This window comes from Peromyscus eremicus, chromosome 1, assembly GCF_949786415.1.
Source record: "Peromyscus eremicus chromosome 1, PerEre_H2_v1, whole genome shotgun sequence".
Taxonomy (NCBI): domain Eukaryota; kingdom Metazoa; phylum Chordata; class Mammalia; order Rodentia; family Cricetidae; genus Peromyscus; species Peromyscus eremicus.
In genome coordinates, this window is record NC_081416.1 from 198,383,128 (window position 1) to 198,404,079 (window position 20,952).

Below are 20,952 nucleotides of genomic sequence, written 5' to 3' on the forward strand. Positions count from 1 at the left end.
ACTGGTCATGGTAAGTGAGGAAACTAAGTAAGGGAGGTTGGACTCAAGGATCTCTTTCTGAAAAGAAAAAGGGGATATCAAAAGGATAGGATAAAAGGGTAGATTTTTTTATTCTATTTTAAACTAAAAAGCAACTATTAATCTCAAATATTTTACATTGGTATGGATTTTATATATTAATACAAATTTAAGGTTATTTTTATTAGATTATTGAATCTACTTTCAAACTAAAAAAAGTAACTACTACTCTCAAATAGTTTATGTTGCTATGGATTTTTGTAGGTTGATACAAATTTAAGGGTATTTTTGTTATACTGTATATATGTTTCTGTTCTTATTTAAGGGACTGTACCTATGCAGTTCATTTAAAAATGTAATATTTACAGGTGGCACATGCCTTTTATCCCAGCACTCAGGAGGCAAAAGCAGGCAGATCTCTGTGAGTTTGAGGCCAGCCTGGGCTACAGAGTGAAGTCTAGGAAGGCCTCCAAAGCTACACAGAGAAACTCTGTTTCAAAAAACCAAAAAAAAGGGAAGTACAGATTAGTAGTTAGTAATCAACATTAATCAAACTTGTAATCATGTTGGTTATGTTTTCACGGTAAAACATAGATATATTTTAGATAGATAGGTCATCTTGAAACAGCTTCAGAGACATACAGACTATGGCATTTAAGATGTTTTAATAATCCAAGGCTTTTCATGACAGTGAGACATGTCTGCTTCTTGCAGCACCAATTTACTTTAAAAAAAGAAAAGAAAAAAAAGATGATGGGCCTCCAAGAACCTCCACATGGAGTTTTCTTTCTTTGGGGCAAAACAAGCCACTGGACAAGAAACTGCTCTTGCTTTGACTGCTGACAGTATGCTGTCCAAATTGGACAAGCAGGACACAAAAGAAGGTGACTGCTGAACTTTGCCAAGACAAGGTCCTTCAAAACTCCTGTTTTACAGAAAAATCTGTCATTCTAGGCCTGTAGGCTGAAGATGAATGCCTCAAAGTTGCAGAGGAATCTTGGGTGACTGTCAAGATGTCTCTGTAATTTCTATAGTTGTGGAAGTTGCTTGCTATGAACTTCTGTTTACTCAGGTTAATATTACATTCTTCTTGAGTCTCTGATGTAGTTGAAGATGAGATAGTTATAGTTACAGTTTTCATTGTTATCAAATTCAGAAAAGAAACTCAAAAAAAAAGGTATAAAGTTTATAAGGTTGAGACATATAAAAGCTTAAATTGTTTGAGAAAATGTTTTGAGGACTAAAAAGATAGGATAAAAAGTGAATTAGGTACAAAACTTTGCACTCATCAAGATAGGATAGATAATAGAGTAGTTTCTCTGAATTACCAAATACAAATGAGCTGAACATTGTGAACGTAATCCTTGATAAGTGTTCTGATTGTATATAGTTTTACTGTGTTAGAGCTAAAAATTTTCCCTTTTATTTAGACAAAAGAGGGAAATGTTGTGGGATATTCAATCACACTGTGAATCCTGAGTTTGCATTTTCATTGATTAAATAAAATTAACATTGGGTCAGGAGGCAGAGTTTGCAACTAATTGACAGAAAGTAATCATAGAGTATCAGAGGGTATAACTTGATGGTTCTCTCCCACCCACTAGCTCCCAAATAACCAGTCAGAGGCTTAATATTAATTATAATTGCTTGGCCAGTAGTGCAGGCTTATTACTAACTAGCTATTGCACTTAAATTAACCCATAATGCTTATCTATGTTTAGCCACGTGGCTTGGTACATTTACTCAGTATGGCATTCTCATCTTGCTTCCTCTGCACCTGGCTGACAACTCCTGACTCTGCCATCCTTCTTTCTATCATTCTCAGTTTCCTGCCTAACTTCCTGCTTAGCTACTGGCCAATTAGTGTTTTATTAAAACAATTTGAGTGAAAAATATTTATAGTGTACAAGAGGATTATTGCACAGCATTTCTCCCTTTTCATCTAATTAAAAAGGAAGGTTTTTACTTTAACATAGTAAAATTATATACAATAAAAACAGTTATTAAGAGTTACAATAACACTATTTAATCCATTTGCATTTGGCAAAATTAGAGAAAATCCTTTTCACCTTATTTTGGTGAGTCTAAAGTTTTGTATCTAATTTATCTTTTATTATAACTAAAGAAAACTATAACTATAACTATCTAGTCTTCAACTCCATCAAAGACCCCAGAAGGGTGAAATGTTAACTAATGACAGGGACCTCAAGCTGCCGAGACATTCACCCAAAGTTCCTCTGCAATAGTGGGGCATCCAAGTCTGGCCTACAGGCCTAGCATGTATGACAGATTTTGATGTTGAGCAGGGAATTTTAAAGGACTATCCTACTTTGTCTTGGCAAAGTTTAGCAGTTGTCTTTCTTGTGTCCTACTAGTCTAGTTTGGACAGTAACTCTCAGCAATTAAGGCTAGGGCAGTTTATTTGATCATATAGCTAGCCTTTGTCATAAATAAAATAAATTCCATATAGAGTTTTTTCAATGCCCATTATCCTCTTTGAAGTAATTGTTGCTGCCAGGAACAGACGTGTCTCATTGTGAAAAAAAAAAATCTAAGTTCTTAACACATTTTGAGTGTCATCTTCTGTAGTTCTTTGAAGTGTCTGAAGACTGCTTATGTATCTAAATTATATCTCTGTATACCTAGAAAATCTAGCTAACATGACTATAAGTTTGACTATTATAGATGACTATTAATCTGTATTTCTTAATTATATATTACATTTTTAAATTAGTTGCATAAACATAATATCTTAAATAAGAGTATAAATATGCATACAGTACAAAAATTCTTTAAATTTGTATCAATAAACCAAAACCCATACCAATGTAAAGTATGAAAGATTAATAGTTGTTTTTTAGATTAAAGCAGATTCCATAATCTGCCCCTTTATTCTATCATTTCTATATCCCTCATTTCTTTCTTAGAAAGAGATTGACTATGACCATTAATTGCTGTGGGATGTTCTGTATGGCAAATGTGTTGCGCTGATTGGTTGGTAAATAACACACTGATTGGCCAGTAGTCAGGCAGGAGGAATTGTGGGCGGGACAAGGAGGAGAATAAAGCTGGGAAGTGGAAGGCTGAGTCAGAGACACTGTCAGCCGCCACGATGACAAACAGCATGTGAAGATGTCGGTAAGCCATGAGCCACATGGCAAGGTATAGATTTATAGAAATGGATTAATTTAAGCTGTAAGAAAAGTTAGCAAGAAGCCTGCCACGGCCATACAGTTTGTAAGCAATATAAGTCTCTGTGTTTACTTGTTTGGGTCTGAGCAGCTGTGGGACTGGCAGGTGAGAGAGATTTGTCCTGACTGTGGGCCAGGCAGGAAAACTCTAGCTACAATTAATAATTTATAACCAAATCCTTAAACAAAGACAAACATCTATAATCTATTTTGGGGAATGTGGGTATAGTTCTCTAGACTCCTTCCTGTTGGTTAGGGGTGCTGGTAATATTTGAGGGACTCTGAGAAAATCTAGACAATTGTTAAGTCTTGGCTGTAGTGAGTGAGACTAGATCATCTTAGTCAGCAGCCATAAAGTTGTTTTACATGTTGGATTACCCGAGCCATTTTTATTGGTGTCTAGTGACTTCATTTTGAAAAAATATAAACTTTTAAAGGTAACATATGTATCTGCATCAATACAAATGTAAACTGTGTACTGTACACAAGCCAGTAAATGATAATTTTTTTTGTTTTATGTTTGGCTAGGTAAAATATATGTTACATGTCTTGTAATTACTTTAGGTTTATTTTCTCATGTCTGTAGTTAGGATTTCAGGGTTTTCTTGATCAAACCTGATTTTTCTTAATCCAGAATTAATCCATAATCTCTTATGGTGGTATTTTATTTGTACTGAAATGTGATTTTAATTGTATGTTAATAAATAAAGTTGCCCAGGGGTCAGAGCTATTAGAGCCATAGCAAGAGCATGGCGGTGGTGGCGCACGCCTTTAACCCCAGCACTTGGTAGACAGAGCTAGGTAGATCTCTGTGTGTTCAAGGATACAGCCAGCATTGGAGACACATGCCTTTAATCTCAATGCCAACCATAGAAGACCTGGAAGTCTCTACAGACAGGCAGTGAGGAGGCAGTCATGTGTTTGGGTTTACAACCAATGAGAAGGCAGAACAGAAAGACTATATAAGACAAACACACAGGAAGTAGGTTCCTTTTGGAGAGCTCTCTTGGCTGAAGCAGGAAGGGTAAGGCTCTTAGTTCTGACCTCTTGGCTTTCTTCTCTGAATCGGCTCTGTGTTTCTTATTTAAGAAGACGGTTGGTTACATCTACAATCTCTCATTTCCTTCAGAAACAGAAACATAATCTTTCCCCTAAAGTGACATTCCTTTTGCCTTAAGTTGACTTAAATTTAGGAGTCAAGATTTTTTAAATATATAGGTTGGTTTAGTCTAGCAGCTTTTACAATTGAATGTCTATACAGTTATCATTTGTTCATTAAGAGTCAAAAAATGCAAAAAGATCACAATAAAATACAAAATCCAAACTGTGTATTTCCCATCTTTATGTGGTTATTGTATTTTTATTACTCTATTTCTTTATTAAGGATTTACTATTATTGCATTTACCCTTTTTTTCTCCTGAAAAATATGCATATTTTTCAAACATACTGTGACACATTTAGAGGCCTTTTTGTCTGAATCTGTTTTTACTGCATATTTCTATATCTTTCTGCATCTATCAACTGCTAAGCAGATGTGGCTAGGACTAAAGCCATGGCTTTGGCAACTGGCTCTGCCCCATGCCTTTCTTCCCTAAGTGCCTAGTTTCATGACAAAGGTAATAGTAGGAGCCACATTTATTGCCCCAATTCTGAGGAATTTTAGATTCCATGCTGCCAACAAGTAGAGCATTGCCATTCAGTGCTCATGAACATTTAAGTGTTTGTTAGCAGGGCCTCTTAAAAGAGCCATGTAGTTTTTGCCACTAACATGGAGTTATGAAGCCACCTCTTAATGGAGTCATGCCTCTGCTAGCCACAGGCAAACAGAGCCCACCAAAGAAAATGCTGCTACCAAGAAGGCATTCATGACTCCATTCTTGTGTGCCTAGAATCCTTTTTTAAGCTTTGTTGGGTTTTATGTGGAAATTTTGCCCCCATGTTGAGTGCCATATGTAATTGGATGGTGCTGTCCCACTAATCACTTCCCAAATAATCACTCAGAAGCTTAATATTAATTATAAATGCTCAGCCAGTAGCTCAGGCTTATTACTAACTAGCTCTTACACTTAAATTAACCCGTAATTCTTAACTATGTTTAGCCATATTGCTTGGTACTTTTTCAGTATTACATTCTCATCTTTCTTCCTCTGTGCCTGGCTGGTGACTTCTGACTCCAACCTCCTTCTCATCATTCTCAATTTTGCTTTCCTGCCCAGCTACCAGCTAATCAGCATTTTATTAAAACAATTCGAGTAACAAATCTTTACAATGTACAAGATTATTCTACAGAAAGTGGGCATCTTGGGGAGATGGAGAGATACAGAGCCTGCAGGAACAGAATTTCTACTAGGCTGCAGGCTGAGTGGCTGGGCCAGCCACTGCTATAGAAACAAGCTAGTAATTGTGGAGTTGCAATTGCTGGATAAAATAGAAATAAATTAAGGCTGTGCTGAAGATAAAACAACACTTGATGGTGGCACTAATTTCTGTAATTACTTCTGAGATGTGATACTGTCTTTAATTCACTATTTTCTTTACCAGGGGCAACTCAAAAGGATTGCATTTAGCCTTTCCAACCATAATAGCCCTCACTATTCCACAGATCAGGAAACCAATGTGAGAATTCTGAAATTTCTACCTATATCTATCCCAATTATGCATTCTGAAACTGGGGAAATAATCACAGGATGAGTTCATGGATGTACTGGACCTACTGTGAGTTAGGCAGCACCCAAAACTCCATTAATCACCTGGCCTCCATAAACCCCTACTTTAACTGGAGGGGTATAATGTTTCCCAGGATCTCCTGGAATTAGTGTCACTTCATAACCACTATTCAATAGACCCAGATATTCTAGTTGTTACCTTTTCCTGAGTGCATAGTAACCTTTGTAAAAGGTTGTAGGTACCTCTGAGAAAGAACTGGAGAAATGCTAACAGTAAAACTTTTAGGTGTCTTATCAAGGTCCTTCCTCAGAGGAACCTGGCCACCCCTTCCTCATTGAAGGGTTTCTGGGTCTACAAACTGGCTTAAGTATGGAAATTGATTCAATGGCCAAGATTGCCTTTTGCCACAATCTAGTCTAGCTTTTCTTTCATTTGAGAATTTTTATATTTATACAGGTCAAACAAAAATGCAACAGGCTTCTTATCTTTTTCATGCCTGGAAACACCATGATGGATTAGCCAGTACCAAGGGTCCACACAATGCCACTATAAAATTCACCTTGCCTGTGCTGACCATTATAGGTTAGGCCATTATGAACATCATTTTGTCTATGCTGCCCATTATGATAACTATGATCATCTTGCCTTTGGTGATTCAATACTGCCACCTGACCCCTGCTACCTTGGGGCTCATTTAAACTCTTTGCATTTAGCAGCAGCATCTCCAACCCTAAGGTTTGTCATAAGGAAAAGGGTGACAACAAAATTCTCCAACTGTTCTGGTGTCCCTCTCACCATTTTGTGTCACTGTTAGTTTAGCAGACACTGAAGGATTAATTTCCTCAGTGAAAGGTGAAACAGGCAATATTTCAATGGGTGGGGCTGAGGATACTACTTCCTTATGTGAGTTAAACACTTGAGATTCTGAGGGTTCAAAATTTTCAGCTTCAACGGGGGTCCTCCCACACATCCCTATCACAAGTTATAGCATCTCATTCTTTACCAGTTAATGGCCTTACTTAATCTGCCAACATCCTTTAAGGCTGAGACTTGAGTTTCCACTGTAGTTCAGCCAACCTTACTGATGAAGGCTTTGGTTTGATTTTTCTGTAATTCAAGCTTGATTTCTGGGGATGTCTTTCTGTATGCTATGAATGTGTTGCTATGATTGATTGATAAATAAAATGCTAATTGGCCAGTATCCAGGCAGGAAGTATAGTATAGGCAGAATAAGCAGAGAGGAGAATGCTAGGAGGTGGAAGACTGAGTCAGGAGACACTGCCAGGTGCCACCACCATGATGTAAAGATACCGATTAGCCATGAGCCATATGGCAAAGTATAGATTAATAGAAATAGGTTAATTTAAGATACAAGAACTAGATAACAAGAAGCCTGCCATGGCCATACAGTTTATAAGTAATATAAGTCTCTGTGTATTTACATGGGTCTGAGCAGCTGCAGGAGCTGTGTGGACACAGGAAAACTTCAACTACACTCTATGGCTCTTGCAGAGAAGATTCTCTTCCAGGGCACACTTAAAAATCTTTTTTTTTTTTTTTTGGTTTTTTGAGACAGGGTTTCTCTGTGTAGCTTTGCGCCTTTCCTGGAACTCACTTGGTAGCCCAGGCTGGCCTCAAACTCACAGAGATCCACCTGGCTCTGCCTCCCGAGTGCTGGGATTAAAGGCATGCGCCACCACCGCCTGGCACACTTAGAAATCTTTAGACTGTTTATTCACATCTGGGGCTGGTCAATTTTATCACTAAGCTCATTGTTGTCCTTCAGTGTTTTCTGAGGTTGATTAACTTTATCTGGAAGTTCATTCCCATCCTTTATCAGTTTGTTCAGAGGTGTTAAGAGCAACCAACCAGCAACATCATTTTCCTTAAAATTGACCAAAGTTTCATATAGAGGACCAGTAAATCAACTGCCACACAGTATGGATGAATCAAGATAATCAAAGGCATTTATCTCTTTAAGTTTGAAATATGGTAAACACCATGAGCTTCCAGAACTCTCCTAGCTCCCAGGAGAGGCTTCAGTAGCTGAAGGTTCTAGTGAATTTGAAGGTGCTATTGAATTGAAAAGCTTATTCCAGATACTTACAAGATTCTTTCTTACACTTCTGTTTCTCGAGAACTTCTCTGGTGCCAAAATCTGTACTAGTCAGGATTCACTAGAGTCATAGAACTTATAGAATGAATCTCTCTCTCTCTGGAATTTATTGAAATGAATTAAAGGCTAATCCAACTAATCCAATAATGGCTAGCTGTGAATGTAAAGTCCAAGAATCTAATAGGTGCTCAGTTCCACAAAGGTAGGTGTCTCAGCTGGTCTTCTTTATATGCTGGAATCCCAAAGAAGTATGCTCCAATGATAGTGAAAGAATGGATGTGCTGTCAAGGCTAGGGCAAGCATGCAAAGAACAAACTAACCCTTCCTTCTTCCATTATCCTTTTATAGGCTTCCAGCAGAAGATGTGACTTTAATTAAAGGTGTACTATCCTGCCTCAAGATCTGGATCAAAGGCATATTGTCTTCCTGCCTCAAGATCCAGATCACATGTGTGCCCTTCATTTGTATATTGTAGTTCATTGCAGATATAATCAAGTTGACAGCAATAGCCATCACAGAGCCTTTTCTTTAACAGCTGCATTCTCTCTCTAGTCCTGTTTTTTTTAACACAGAATGTTTATTAAAAATTTTATAAACCTTATTTTTCTCTTTATAACAATAACCACACAAAAGGACAAGGGCCGTGTTTTTTCCTCATTTTACAGATGATAAAAGGCAGGCTTTACACCAACAACCAGTTTTTCTTTCTGTCAACTACGTTTCTTATCCAGGGTTTCTAATGGCTCACTGAAGTTGAAAAAGAAACCACCTAAGCCAAAGGTGGCACAAGCTGTAATTGTAGTAATTGGGAGGTGGAGGGAAGAATTTCAGGATTTCAGTCACCCAAGGTTCAAGTGTATTCCCTTGGCAGCAGGGATGGGGTGAGATCTGGTGCTCCAGGGTGAGATCTGGTGTTCCAGATGGTTCAGCCCTCCCTCTGGCCCAAGGAGTCCTCTTCTGCTCAGATAGTGAACCTCATGGGAAATGTGAGTCCCACTACTCTGCAAATGCCATTAAAATACACAACACCAGTAACCATCTCCATTCTCATTTCCCACACAGCACATTTGTAAATAGTGGCTAGATCTCTAGTGTTGCTGTGGAGGTGGGGTTTGGGGAGGAATCTAATGGAGATTGGCTGGGTAGGGTGTCTCCCCATCTGCCTCTTCCTCACCTACATCATAGAGGCACAGCCATTGACTATTGCTGTTCTGCCCTCTGGATCTGACTCATTCTGTAAGCTCTTGCCCTTTTCCCTCCCAGTTTCTGATGATTCTGTCCTTTTCCATGCCACTGCACTCCTCTTATATTCCCCTAATCTTAATATGCACTCCCGCTCCACTTTGGCTCCTCCATGTGCAATACTCTCCTCCAATAATCTGGTGGTGGAGGTTCCAGAGAGTGGACTAGCTGGCACTCACCCTGGTCTGGAGCCCTGAAGCTTCAGTGTAGACCACACAGGGAGTGGCTGGAATCAAAGGCTTAGCACGGGGGCCTGGCTGTACCTCAAGGTTCCCTTTGTGTGGCCTCTGAGTTGGTTGGGGCATCAGTGTCCTTGGCCTGGAGACACTCACCTGCTGCTGCTCTCTCTCTCTTTCTTAGTTATTCTATCTCTTCCTGTCCAGTTGGGTCCCTTGTCACCTTCTCTGTCAGTTTCAGGGCTCTGGAGCTGAGAATAACCCTCCCAAAGCCATCCTGCTGGTCAGGACATACTGTCTTCCTCTATCCCCAACCAGGTGATGGGGAGGTGAGGGAATGTTCCTCTCCTGAATGGAGTTTTCAAGTGGGCTGTCTAGTTGACCTCCTTTTCTGTCCTAAACCCGAGGAGAACCCTCTAGGTCAAGTGAACATAAAAATGCTGGTCTCGGCCCTGTGATAGCCTGACTAATTAGCAGAAATAGTGTATGATAAGGCCATGACCCACCAATCTTTAATTCAGTCAATATAACAATGTCTTGGGTGTTCTGTAGTGTACAAGAAAACAAACAGTTTTTCCTTAACAGATTGCATTTAATGAGGACAGAGAATGATGGCAAAGGAGCGCTCTTTACTGGTATTAATATCACTGCAAGGTCAGACCCAGAATTAGTAAGGTAAGACTTATTGATAGTAAACTATACAGTGCCTAGCATGCCACAATCAGTAAGATGTTGATCTAAGTAGAGTAGAAGAGGCAGTGGAAGTTTGTTGAACAATTAAAGAAGTTTGAAACTGGAAAAGAGGAGTATTTTATTTTTTTTGTTTTCTGATTCAGGGTCTTCATATATAGTCTAGGGGAGCCCATTTTTAGGTTTCCTAGTGGCTTTACCTAGCAGGTCTGCATAGAAAGGATGCTTGGACCATGGGCCGGAGTGCAGGTGTCTGAGATGGTCTGCACTTGGCTAGTCTGGGGGTATGTCTTTTGCTCCAACCCCTGGCATTTATATAAATACCCTCGGGCAGAGACAGCCAGGGCCTGATGGAATAGGTTCCAGTCCCTCTCGAGGCTATTCTGTATTTTCTATCTGTTTCTCTACATACTCTAAATCCTTCTATCTATTATTTCCTACTCCTCCTCCTCAAGAGCACTCAGGGGAAATGTGGGTGTGGTGGGTAGCCCCCCCAGAATGGTGCCATGAAAAGGGACTGAAGACAAAGGAAAATAATAATAATAATAATAATAATAATAATAATATTTTAGAGTGCTTGGTGAAAGTGGGCCCTACCAGGGGAAAAGTGTCTGGTCCAGTGTTGAAGGGAAGGAAAAAAATTAAATAGGGCAAGGGGTTTTATCCTCAAGAGAAAAGAAAAATGGACAAGAAGCATGTCTTGATCCTCTATCAAGATTTCTATCTTTCTGTCTCTCTCAATTTCTATTTGTGAAAAAAAATAAAGGGTATAATGTAGCAATATAGTGCATCAAAAACTTAGAAGTGTAAAGTAGTGTATAAAAAATTTACTTAAGATAAGTTAGGCAGGCCCCGGACTTCCCTTCTGGAACACAGACTTCTCCAATGACTGATGGAAGCAGATGCAGAGATCCACAACTGGTCACTAGACAGAGCTCCAGGAGTCCAGTCAAAGAGAGAAAGGAGGGATTCTATGAGCAAGTGCATCAGGATCATGATGGGGAAACAAGCAGGGATGACCAAAATAAACTAGAGGGAACTCATGAAAGTTGAATCAATGGCTGTGGAGCCTACATGGGATTGGACTAGGCCCTTTGCATAGTAAGACAGTTGTGTAGCTTAATCTGCTTGGGAGGCCCCCTAGTGGTAGGATCAGAATCCATCCCTGGTGCATGAGCAGGCTTTGTGGAGCCCACTACCTCATGCAGCCTTGAGGCAGGGGGAAGGGCTTGAACTTACCTCTATTGAATTGCCTCCACAGGGCAGGCCTTGCCTTCTTGTGGGAGGGAGTGGGGGATAGGTTGGGAGGGGAGGCTGAGGTGGTGGGAGGAGGGAAGAGGAGAATCTTTGATTGGTGTGTAAAATGAATAAAAACATTTCTTAATTAAAAAAAAAGAAGACATAGAGCTCCTGGGGAGGTCAGACATATCACATAGCTGAAGATTTATTTCCTATATTTGTGGAGTCCAGGAGTCTATATTTTTGTTATTACTACTTTTTTGCTAATTTTCTTTTGAAGATGCAAATGCTAAGTCCAGGGGAAGATAAATGATAAATCTGCTTTCAGTTTCCCATCAACTTGGTCCCTTAATTGGCACTATTGGGATAGGCAAAGTTGATTTAATTGTGGACAGATGTGTTATCCATTTTGGATGGGGTGGCAGACTCATAGATAGGTGCTCCAAGAGCAACCACAACTTCTGTTTTCCTATCTAAGTATACCCTTGTCAAGAGAGGCCACCTCTATCCTGGGAAAGCATTTGTGACTTTTACTTTTACCATATTTTCTGAGTTTCCTTTTCCCTGTTATTGGTGAAATTATTAAGGTCACTCCATGTAGTTAGAAGGGAGGTTTATTTTGTGGGGTAACTTACAAGTGAAGGGATAGGCTACAGGGTCTGGGAAAGGTGTAGCAGATTCCAGCGGTGTTCTCTGGAGTACTCTGCTCAGTCTACCTCCAGTGTCCAGGGTCCAGGAACCAAGAGAGCCAGCCCATCCAGATCCTGGGTCTTCAAAGGTCCTCTCTTGGCTCTGCCTTGTAGGCATGACAGTTACTGAAGCCTCAATGGGGGTGGTCCTTCCAGATCAAAGCTGGAAGGGCTACCCACTACACCTTGTCAAGAATGTTAATGTATTTTCCCAAAATACTTTAAATTAAAATGATGAGTTAGATAAGAAGAAAGAAAGAAGGAAAGAAGGAAAGAAAGAAAGAAGGAAGGAATATTCCTTACAAGGTTTCTCTTCTCTTCTGTTTTCTCTCTTTTTGGGTTTGCTGTTTAAACTGAGATAGCTCTTAATAGAGTTTTTGTAGAAGAGCTGGAATGCATAAAGAACAAAACTCACTGCTGTGGATGTCTTTCTGTATGCTATGAATGTGTGTTGCTCTGATTGGTTGATAAATAAAATGCTGATTGTCCAGCAGCCAGGCAGGAAGTATAGGCAGAATAAGCAGAGAGAATTCTGAGAATAGTAAGGCTGAGTCAGGATGCTGCCAGCTGCTCCATGAGAAGCAAGATGTAAAGATACTGGTAAGCCATGAGCCATGTGGCAAAGTATAGATTTATAGAAATGGGTTAATTTAAGATGTAAGATCTAGCTAGTGAGAAGCCTGAGCCAATAGCCATACAGTTCATAATTAATATAAGCCTCTATGTGTTCATTTGGGTCTGAGCAGCTGTGGGACCGCAAGGACACGGGAGCTGGGTGGGCACAGGAAAACTTTCAGTTACAACTCACTAAGTCCCAATGTTGTATATCAAAGCTGACTATAAATTCTAAACTTTAGAAATGATTTGCATACTTCCTGTCATGTTATAGAGTCTTTCTAATAGTTCTACAGTATAACTTTGGTGGAAATCTTTTAGGTGTTTGCTAAGTTAGATCTATGCTAATAGATCTATAGAATTTCTTTAAGACATGTACTAATAAGCTTGTAATAAGTGCTCTTTCCATCTCTGGCCACCATAGGGAGAGGACCCACTGCCATGTCTGTGCATCTGCAATGGATGGTCATTCAGAACTGCTCCAGTTTCCTAATCAAGAGGAATAAGGAGACGTACAGCACTAAACCCAATAATCTGAAGGCCCACAACTCCTTCCCCAACAATGGGCTGATTCACCACAAGACTGTGGGAGTGGAGCCCATGGCTGATAGCAAAGGGGTTGTGGTGGTCATGAAACACAGATTGGGTCAGTGAAAACCAGCCACTTCTTATGTGAGGACCACTATTAACAAGAATGCATGGGCCACTCTCAGCAGAATCAGTCACGTGATCTGATAGAACAAGAACCCCCGGATCTGCACACAGTGGCCATCCACAGGGCCAGTGCCATCTTGTGAAGCCAGAAGCCTGTGGTGGTGAAGAGGAAACAGACCCATCCCACCAAGAGCTCCTGAATAAAGAGTCCACTGACTTTTTTAAAGCTTGTAATAAGTAAAGAAATATCTAAGTATATTTGCTATTCTGTCTTGTTAGAAAATGTTAAATCTCTTCTAAGTGTTAAGAGATTTATGTAAGAAGTAAATATATAAGTATTTTTGCTAAGGTAGTCCTATAGAGTTTCTTTAAGAATATTAGCTTGTAAGAAGAAGCATAAGTAAGTATATGTTGATATGCTATATGTGAGTGTGTAAAAAAGTGTAAAAGTTGAATATGAGTCTATGCTTAATGTATGTGATGAAGTAACCAGAGACACAGAAGGAAATGTCCTAGCAGACTGCAAGCTAGTAGTCTGAGTGGTTTCAAAAGCTCCAGAAACTGCTAAGAAGATAAGAATGGCAGATGTCAGGACCAGTAGAACAACCACAGACAGGCATCCGCAACTGAGACCCATTGGAAAACCAATGCAACACAGAAAAACCTGAGCTTGCAGAAAAATTGGTGCAGTTTAAAATGTTACTGTGACTAAAAATGTCTCTGACTTGAGAATAAAATTTGCAGAGATGCTTGTTTGAACTAAAATTGTTAACTGCAAAAAAAAAAAAAAGGTTGTGGTTGTAAAATGTTTTTTCATATTTGGAAGTGAAAGTCTATGACCAGAATTTACTTTTTTGGAACTTTTTGAACTTGAATAAAAAGAGATAAGGGCCCCCAGCTCCCATCTTGCCCAGGACTTCCCTTCTGAAGCACAGGTGAGTGCCCTAGCTTGCCCCGAACCACATCCCTGGGCACCAGCCACTCTGGGGAAGACCTGTCCAACTTGGCCCCAGGTTCTGGCTACTGGGCAGGTTCCCTTCTAGCCACACTGGGAAGGATCCCCTTCTCCAAGACCCCTGGCAGACCCTGCAGTCTCCATGCCCTGCCCCCACGCCCATCTGCCCAAGCCCCAAGCCTCGTCCTGAGACTTCAAGGCTGGCCCCCAGCTCCCATCTTGCCACAGACTTCCTTTCTGAAGCACAAGTGAGTGCCCTAGCTTGCCCTGGACCCCATCCCTGGGCACCACCCACTCCAGGAAGACCTGCTCAACTTGGCCCCAGGTTCTGGCCACTGGGCAGGTTCCCTTCTAGCCCCACCGGGAAGGATCCCCTTCTCCAAGACCCTTGGCAGACCCTGCAGTCTCCACGCCCTGCGCCCACGCCCATCCACTCGAGCCCCAAGCCTCTTTCTGAGACTTAGAGGCTGGCCCCCAGCTCCCATCTTGCCCCGGACTTCCCTTCTGGAGGAGAGAGAGAGAGAGAGAGAGAGAGAGAGAGAGAGAGAGAGAGAGAGAGCTCCCATCCTGCCCCGACTTCCCTTCTGGACAAGAGCTCCCATCCTGCCCCGGACTTCCAATTTGAACAAGAGAGCTCCCATCTGGACAAGAGAGAGAGACTTCCTGAATCTGTCAGCTCTGTCTGAACCAAGTGTGCGGATAAGGCCAAGAACGAACCACAAGGAGATGGGCAGACGTCAAGGCAGAAACACACACAACAAAATGAATAGCAATACAGCATCACCAGGCCCTAGCCCTCCTCCAACACCTAGACCTGAACATCAGAAATTGGAAGAAGCAGAAGAAAATAGCCTTATGAATGACATCATGAAGAAGCTAGAGGCTTGTGTAGAGGAAAAGACAAAAAAATGTGAAGAACGCTGTAAACAACTAGAGGAAAGGGCAAACAAATTAGAAGAAATCAATAAAGTCCTGGAAGAAAACAATAAAGTACTGAAAGAAAATCAAGAAAAATCAATGAAACAAATGAAGGAAACAGTCCAAGACCTGAAAAGGGAAATAGAAAAAATGAAGAAGACACAAACAGAGGGAATGCTGGAAATAGAAAATCTGAGAAAACGTTTGGGAACTTCAGATGCAAGTATAATCAACAGAATGCAAGAGATGGAAGAGAGGATCTCTAGCATTGAAGATACAGTAGAAGAAATAGATTCATCAGTCAAAGAATACACTAAAGCCAACAAAGTCATGAACCAAAATGTCCAAGAAATTTGGGACACCATGAAAAGACCAAACCTACGAATAATAGGGGTAGAAGAAGGAGAAGAATACCAACTCAAGGGCACAGAAAATATATTCAACAAGATCATAGAAGAAAACTTTCCCAACTTAAAGAAGGAAATGCCTATGAAGATACAAGAAGCCTATAGAACACCAAACAGACTAGACCCCCCAAAAAAGTCCCCTTGCCACATAATAATTAAACAATTAAATGTACAGAATAAAGAAAGAATATGAAGAGCAGCAAAGAAAAAGGGCCAAGTGACATATAAAGGCAAACCTATCAGAATAACACCCGATTTCTCAATGGAGACTTTGAAAGCCAGAAGGACCTGGACAGATGTAATGCAGACACTAAGAGACCATGGATGTCAGCCTAGACTAATATAGCCAGCAAAACGTTCAATCATCATAGATGGAGTGAACAAGACATTCCAAGACAAAGCCATATTTAAACAATATTTATCCACAAACCCAGCCCTACAGAAAGCACTAGAAGGAAAATTCTAACCAAAAGAAGTCAGATACACCCTCAAAAACACAGGCAATAGATAAAGCCACAGCAGTAAACCCCAACGAAAAGAAGTACACACACATCACCACCAAAAAATAACAGGAGTGAACAATCACTGGACATTAATATCCCTCAATATCGATGGACTTAATTCACCTATAAAAAGACATAGGCTTACAGAATGGATACGAAAGCAGGACCCATCTTTCTGCTGCATACAAGAAATACATCTCAAATTCAAAGATAGACACTACCTAAAAATAAAAGGCTGGGAAAAGACTTTCCAATCAAACGGTCTTAAGAAACAAGCGGGTGTAGCCATCCTGATATCCAGCAAAATAGACTTCAAACTAAAATCAATCAAAAGAGATCAAGAAGGGCATTACATACTCATCACAGGAAAGATCCACCAAGATGAAGTCTCAATTCTGAACATTTATGCCCCAAACACAAGGGCACCCATATATGTAAAAGAAACATTACTAAAGCTTAAATCACATATAAAACCCCACACATTAATAGTGGGAGACCTCAACACCCCACTTTCACCACTGGACAGATCTCCCAAATTGAAACTTTACAGAGAAATAAAGGACTTAACTGATGTCATGACCCAGGATAGACAAAAGAATCCTGTACAATAAAACAGCCTCTGGAGGCATCACGATCCCTGACCTAAAGCTCTACTATAGAGCTACGGTAATAAAAACAGCTTAGTACTAGCATAAAAACTGACATATGGACCAATGGAACCGAATTGAAGACCCTGACATTAATCCGCACACCTATAAACATATAATTTTTGACAAAGAAGCCAAAACTGCACAATTGAAAAAAGAAAGCGTCTTCAACAAATGATGCTGGTATAACTGGATATCAATGTGTAGAAGGCTGCAAATAGATCCCTATCTGTCACCGTGCACAAAACTTAAGTCCAAGTGGATCAAAGACCTCAACATAAATCCAGTTACTCTGAACCCAATAGAAGAGAAAGTAGGAAGTAGTCTTGAACACGTTGGCATAGAAGATCACTTCCTAAATATAACACCAGTATCACAGACACTGAAAGAAACAATCAATCAATGGGTCCTCTTGAAACTTAGAAGCTTTTGTAGAGCAAATGATATGGTCAACAATACAAAATGACAGCCTACAGAATGGGAAAATGTCTTCACCAACCCCACATCTGACAGAGAGCTGATATCCAGAATATATAAGGAACTCAAGAAATTAGACATCAAAACACACAACAGGCCAATTAAGAAATTGGCTATAGAACTAAACAGAGAATTCTCAACAGAGGAAGCTCGAATGGCTGAAAGACATTTAAGGAATTGCTCAACATCCCTAATCATCAGGGAAATGAAAATCAAAACAACTCTGATCTACCATCTTATACCTGTCAGAATGGCTAAGATCAAAAACACTGAAGACAGCTTATGCTGGAGAGGATGTGGAGCTGGGGGGACTTTCTTCCACTGCTGGTGGGAGTGCAAGCTTGTACAACCACTCTGGAAATCAATGGTGCTTTCTTAGAAAATTGGGAATCAATCTCAACCAAGATCCAGCTATACCACTCTTGGGCATATACTCAAGGAATGCTCAATCATACCATAAGGGCACTTGCTCAGCTATGTTCATATCAGCATTGTTTGTAATAGCCAGAACCTGGAAACAACCTAGATGCCCTTCAACTGAAGAATTGATAAATAAAATGTGGTACATATACACAATGGAGTACTACTCAGCAGAGAAAAACAATGACATCATGAGGTTTTCAGGCAAATGAATGGATCTAGAAAAAAATCATCCTGAGTGAGGTAACCCAGACTCAGAAGGACAAACATGGTATGTACTCACTCATAGGAGGATACTAGATGTAAAACAAAGATGACTAGACTGCTACTCACAACTCCAGGGTGGCTACCTAGAAAACAGGACCCTAAGAAAGACATAGGGATCATCCAATGACAAAGAAATGGATGAGATCTACACGAACAACCTGGACATGAAGGGGGTAATGAAGGGCAAGTTTCAATGGAAATAGAGCTTAGGGGAGCAGGAGATCCCAGCTGGATCAAGAACAGAGAGGGAGAACAAGAAATAAGAGACAACGATAAATGAAGACCCCATGAGAATAGGAAGAAGCAAAGTGCTAGAGAGGTCCACAGAAATCCACAAAGATACCTCCACAATAGACTACTGGCAATGAGTGAGAGAAAGCCCGATGTGACCTACTCAGGTGATAGGATGGCCAAACACCCTAATTTTCGTGCTAGAAATCTTATCCAATGACTGAGGGAACCGGATGCAGAGATCCACAGCCAGGCCCCAGGTGGAGCTCCAGGAGTCCAATTGGCGAGAAAGAGAGGGTTTGTATGAACAAGAATTGTTGAGACCAAGATTGGAAAAAGCACAGGGACAGATAGCCAAATGAATGGAAACACATGAACTATGAACCAATAGCTGAGGAGCCCCCAACTGGATCAGGCCCTCTGGATAAGTGAGACAGTTGATTAGCTTGAACTGCTTGGGAGGCATCCAGGCAGTGGGACTGGGACCTGTCCTCAGTGCATGAGCTGGCTGTTTGGAACCTGGGTCTTATGCAGGGACACTTTGCTCAGCCTGGGAGAAGGGGATTGGACCTGCCTGGACTGAATCTACCAGGTTGAACTCAATCCCTAAGTGAGTCTTTGCCCTAGAGGAGATGAGAATGGGGGGGGGGTACCGTGGGGGGGGGCGGGGGAGGGGGGAGGACAAGAAAATCCATGGCTGATATGTAAAATTAAGTTAAATTATAAAATAAAAAAGTTGTTAGTAAGAAATACAAATGGGTATACTAAGAGACTACTTTAAAGTGTAAAAAAGTTTATTAAGATACTGCTTTGGAGGAATTATAGTTGTATAAGTTTGGGTTTTTCCTAACTAGGTTCATTTTGTTTTAAAAAATTTATAAAGAAAAGGAGGAGTTATGAGTGAATTAAGGTTAAATGTATTTTTGCAGAAATTATGTTAACCTATTGATATTAATGCACCCTGGTTTTGTGAAGTTAAGGATATATTTAAGTTTGATGTGAAAACATCAGAAGTTTGTCTTATGTTCTGTTAGCATGAAATTCAAATTGTTCTAATAAGAGTATAAGTTGTAAGACTGAGAAAATTGCAACTATATATAGCACTATTTATGTTAATTCAAATGGTTCTGTTAAGTGTTTGCTTTGAGATATAAGATTGAGAGAAGTGTAACTATGTATAGTGATATTTATGTTAACCTGTTAATGATAATGATGAAGGTAAGGGATTCTTTAAGTTTGCAATTGCATTAAGAGTTTGGGGTTTAGAAAGGGCTGGTTGCAGCTAAAGACCGCTATAGTCACCTTTGACCCAATCCAAAAAAGAAATGTCATCTTTATATCCTCTAACTCCCATACTGGGAGGTGTGACAGCTATGGAGACTGCTGTAAGCTCTTAATGAGGACTTATTTTTTATATATTAAGAAAGGGGAACCTGTGGGAGCCCGTTTTTCAGGTTTCCTAAATGGCTTTACCCGACAGGTCTGCACCTGAGTGCAGGTGTCTGACATGGTCTGCACTTGACTGTGCTGGGAAGATGTCTTTTGCAACAGCTCTTGGCATTTCTATGAATACTCTAGAGCACAGAAAGTCAGGGCCTGATGGAATAAATTCCAGGCCCTCTGGAGGCTATCCTGTATTTTCTGTTTATCTCCACACTCTAAATCCTTCTATCTAATATTTCCTACTGCTACTCCTCAAGAGTACTCTGGGGAAATGTGGGGGTGGTAGGTAGCCTCCCCACAATAGTCCACACTGTTGTGGAGCTCCCTCAGAGTCACCTGCCCCTGTCTTTAGCCTGCCAGGATCTTATAAGCATGGGCCATTATGCTTGGCAAGGGAGGAATATTATCAATAACAAAGTTAAATCTTCCCTTTCTTTACACTGATAAGTAAAACGTTATAACAGAGGGAGATTATAATGTTTGTCATTGTTCTCAAATATTTCATTATTTTTAAATTATATGTATGTGTCTCTGTGTGGGTATGTATAAACAAAGATTCAAATTTATTTATTTATTTCAGCACTCAAACTAGAACTAAACATGATCCACAGTGGCTGTCCTCATTCAAGCTTCCTTTGTAGCTAGAATTACAGTCATGCTTTGGTAAAACCTTGCAGGTACCATTTAGAATGGCTCAGTAGTGGTCTTATTTTCTAGTATAGGCTAAATTGTTATTTTATGGTTTGATTTTCTAATGTAGGTTAAATTCAGTTATAAGAAATACATGATTATAACATTTTCATGTTCCCTCTTCAAATGTTCTCCTTTTGTGAATAGTACGTGATTTAGCACAATGGTAACTAATGAAAATTTTGGAACTGTTTCATGAATAGTAAACATTTCGTGTATACCTGTTGGCCAAATGTGAGAACAGTGAATTTGATCAGAAACAAATGTTTAGTAACAGAGGTAGGGTCCATTTATTAGAAAAGGAAAACGGCACTTGGAAGTGAAAAAGTGAGAAAGGAGTTCAAAAGCTCCTGACCACCTGAGTTTTCATTTGATGCCCTCCTTTTTCCCCATTTTTGCATGTGTGTGTGTGTGTGTGTGTGTGTGTGTGTGTGTGTGTGTGTGTGTGTGTGAGATGTGGTTGCATTGCATAGGTGTGTGAGCACCCTGCAGGCTAGAGGTTGACTTCAAGTGTTTTTTCTCAGTTACTCTCCACATTTTATACCAAGACATGATCTCATTTGAACTGAGAGTCCACAGATTCAGCTAGTCTAGCTTGTCAGTGTTCTCATGGGATCCCTGTCTATACCTCCACAGTGCTAACATTATATGTTGCTGTCATAGCCTTCTAGCATTTACATGGGTCTTAAGGATGCT

At 40.2% G+C, this 20,952-nt stretch overlaps 1 protein-coding gene across 1 annotated transcript; it reads left to right on the top strand.

The window, feature by feature from the left end:
- The first annotated feature begins 13,074 nt into the window (after positions 1 to 13,074).
- On the top strand, positions 13,075 to 13,505 carry LOC131902764 (large ribosomal subunit protein eL28-like). Its single transcript, XM_059253739.1, has one exon. The coding sequence runs from the start codon at positions 13,086 to 13,088 to the stop codon at positions 13,296 to 13,298; it is 213 nt and encodes a 70-aa protein (XP_059109722.1). The 5' UTR covers positions 13,075 to 13,085; the 3' UTR covers positions 13,299 to 13,505.
- The last annotated feature ends 7,447 nt before the right edge of the window (positions 13,506 to 20,952 follow it).

What these genes read in the sequence shown, in the direction of transcription:
- LOC131902764 (XM_059253739.1), top strand. Translation starts at nt 13,086, where the DNA reads ATGTCTGTGCATCTGCAATGGATGGTCATTCAGAACTGCTCCAGTTTC.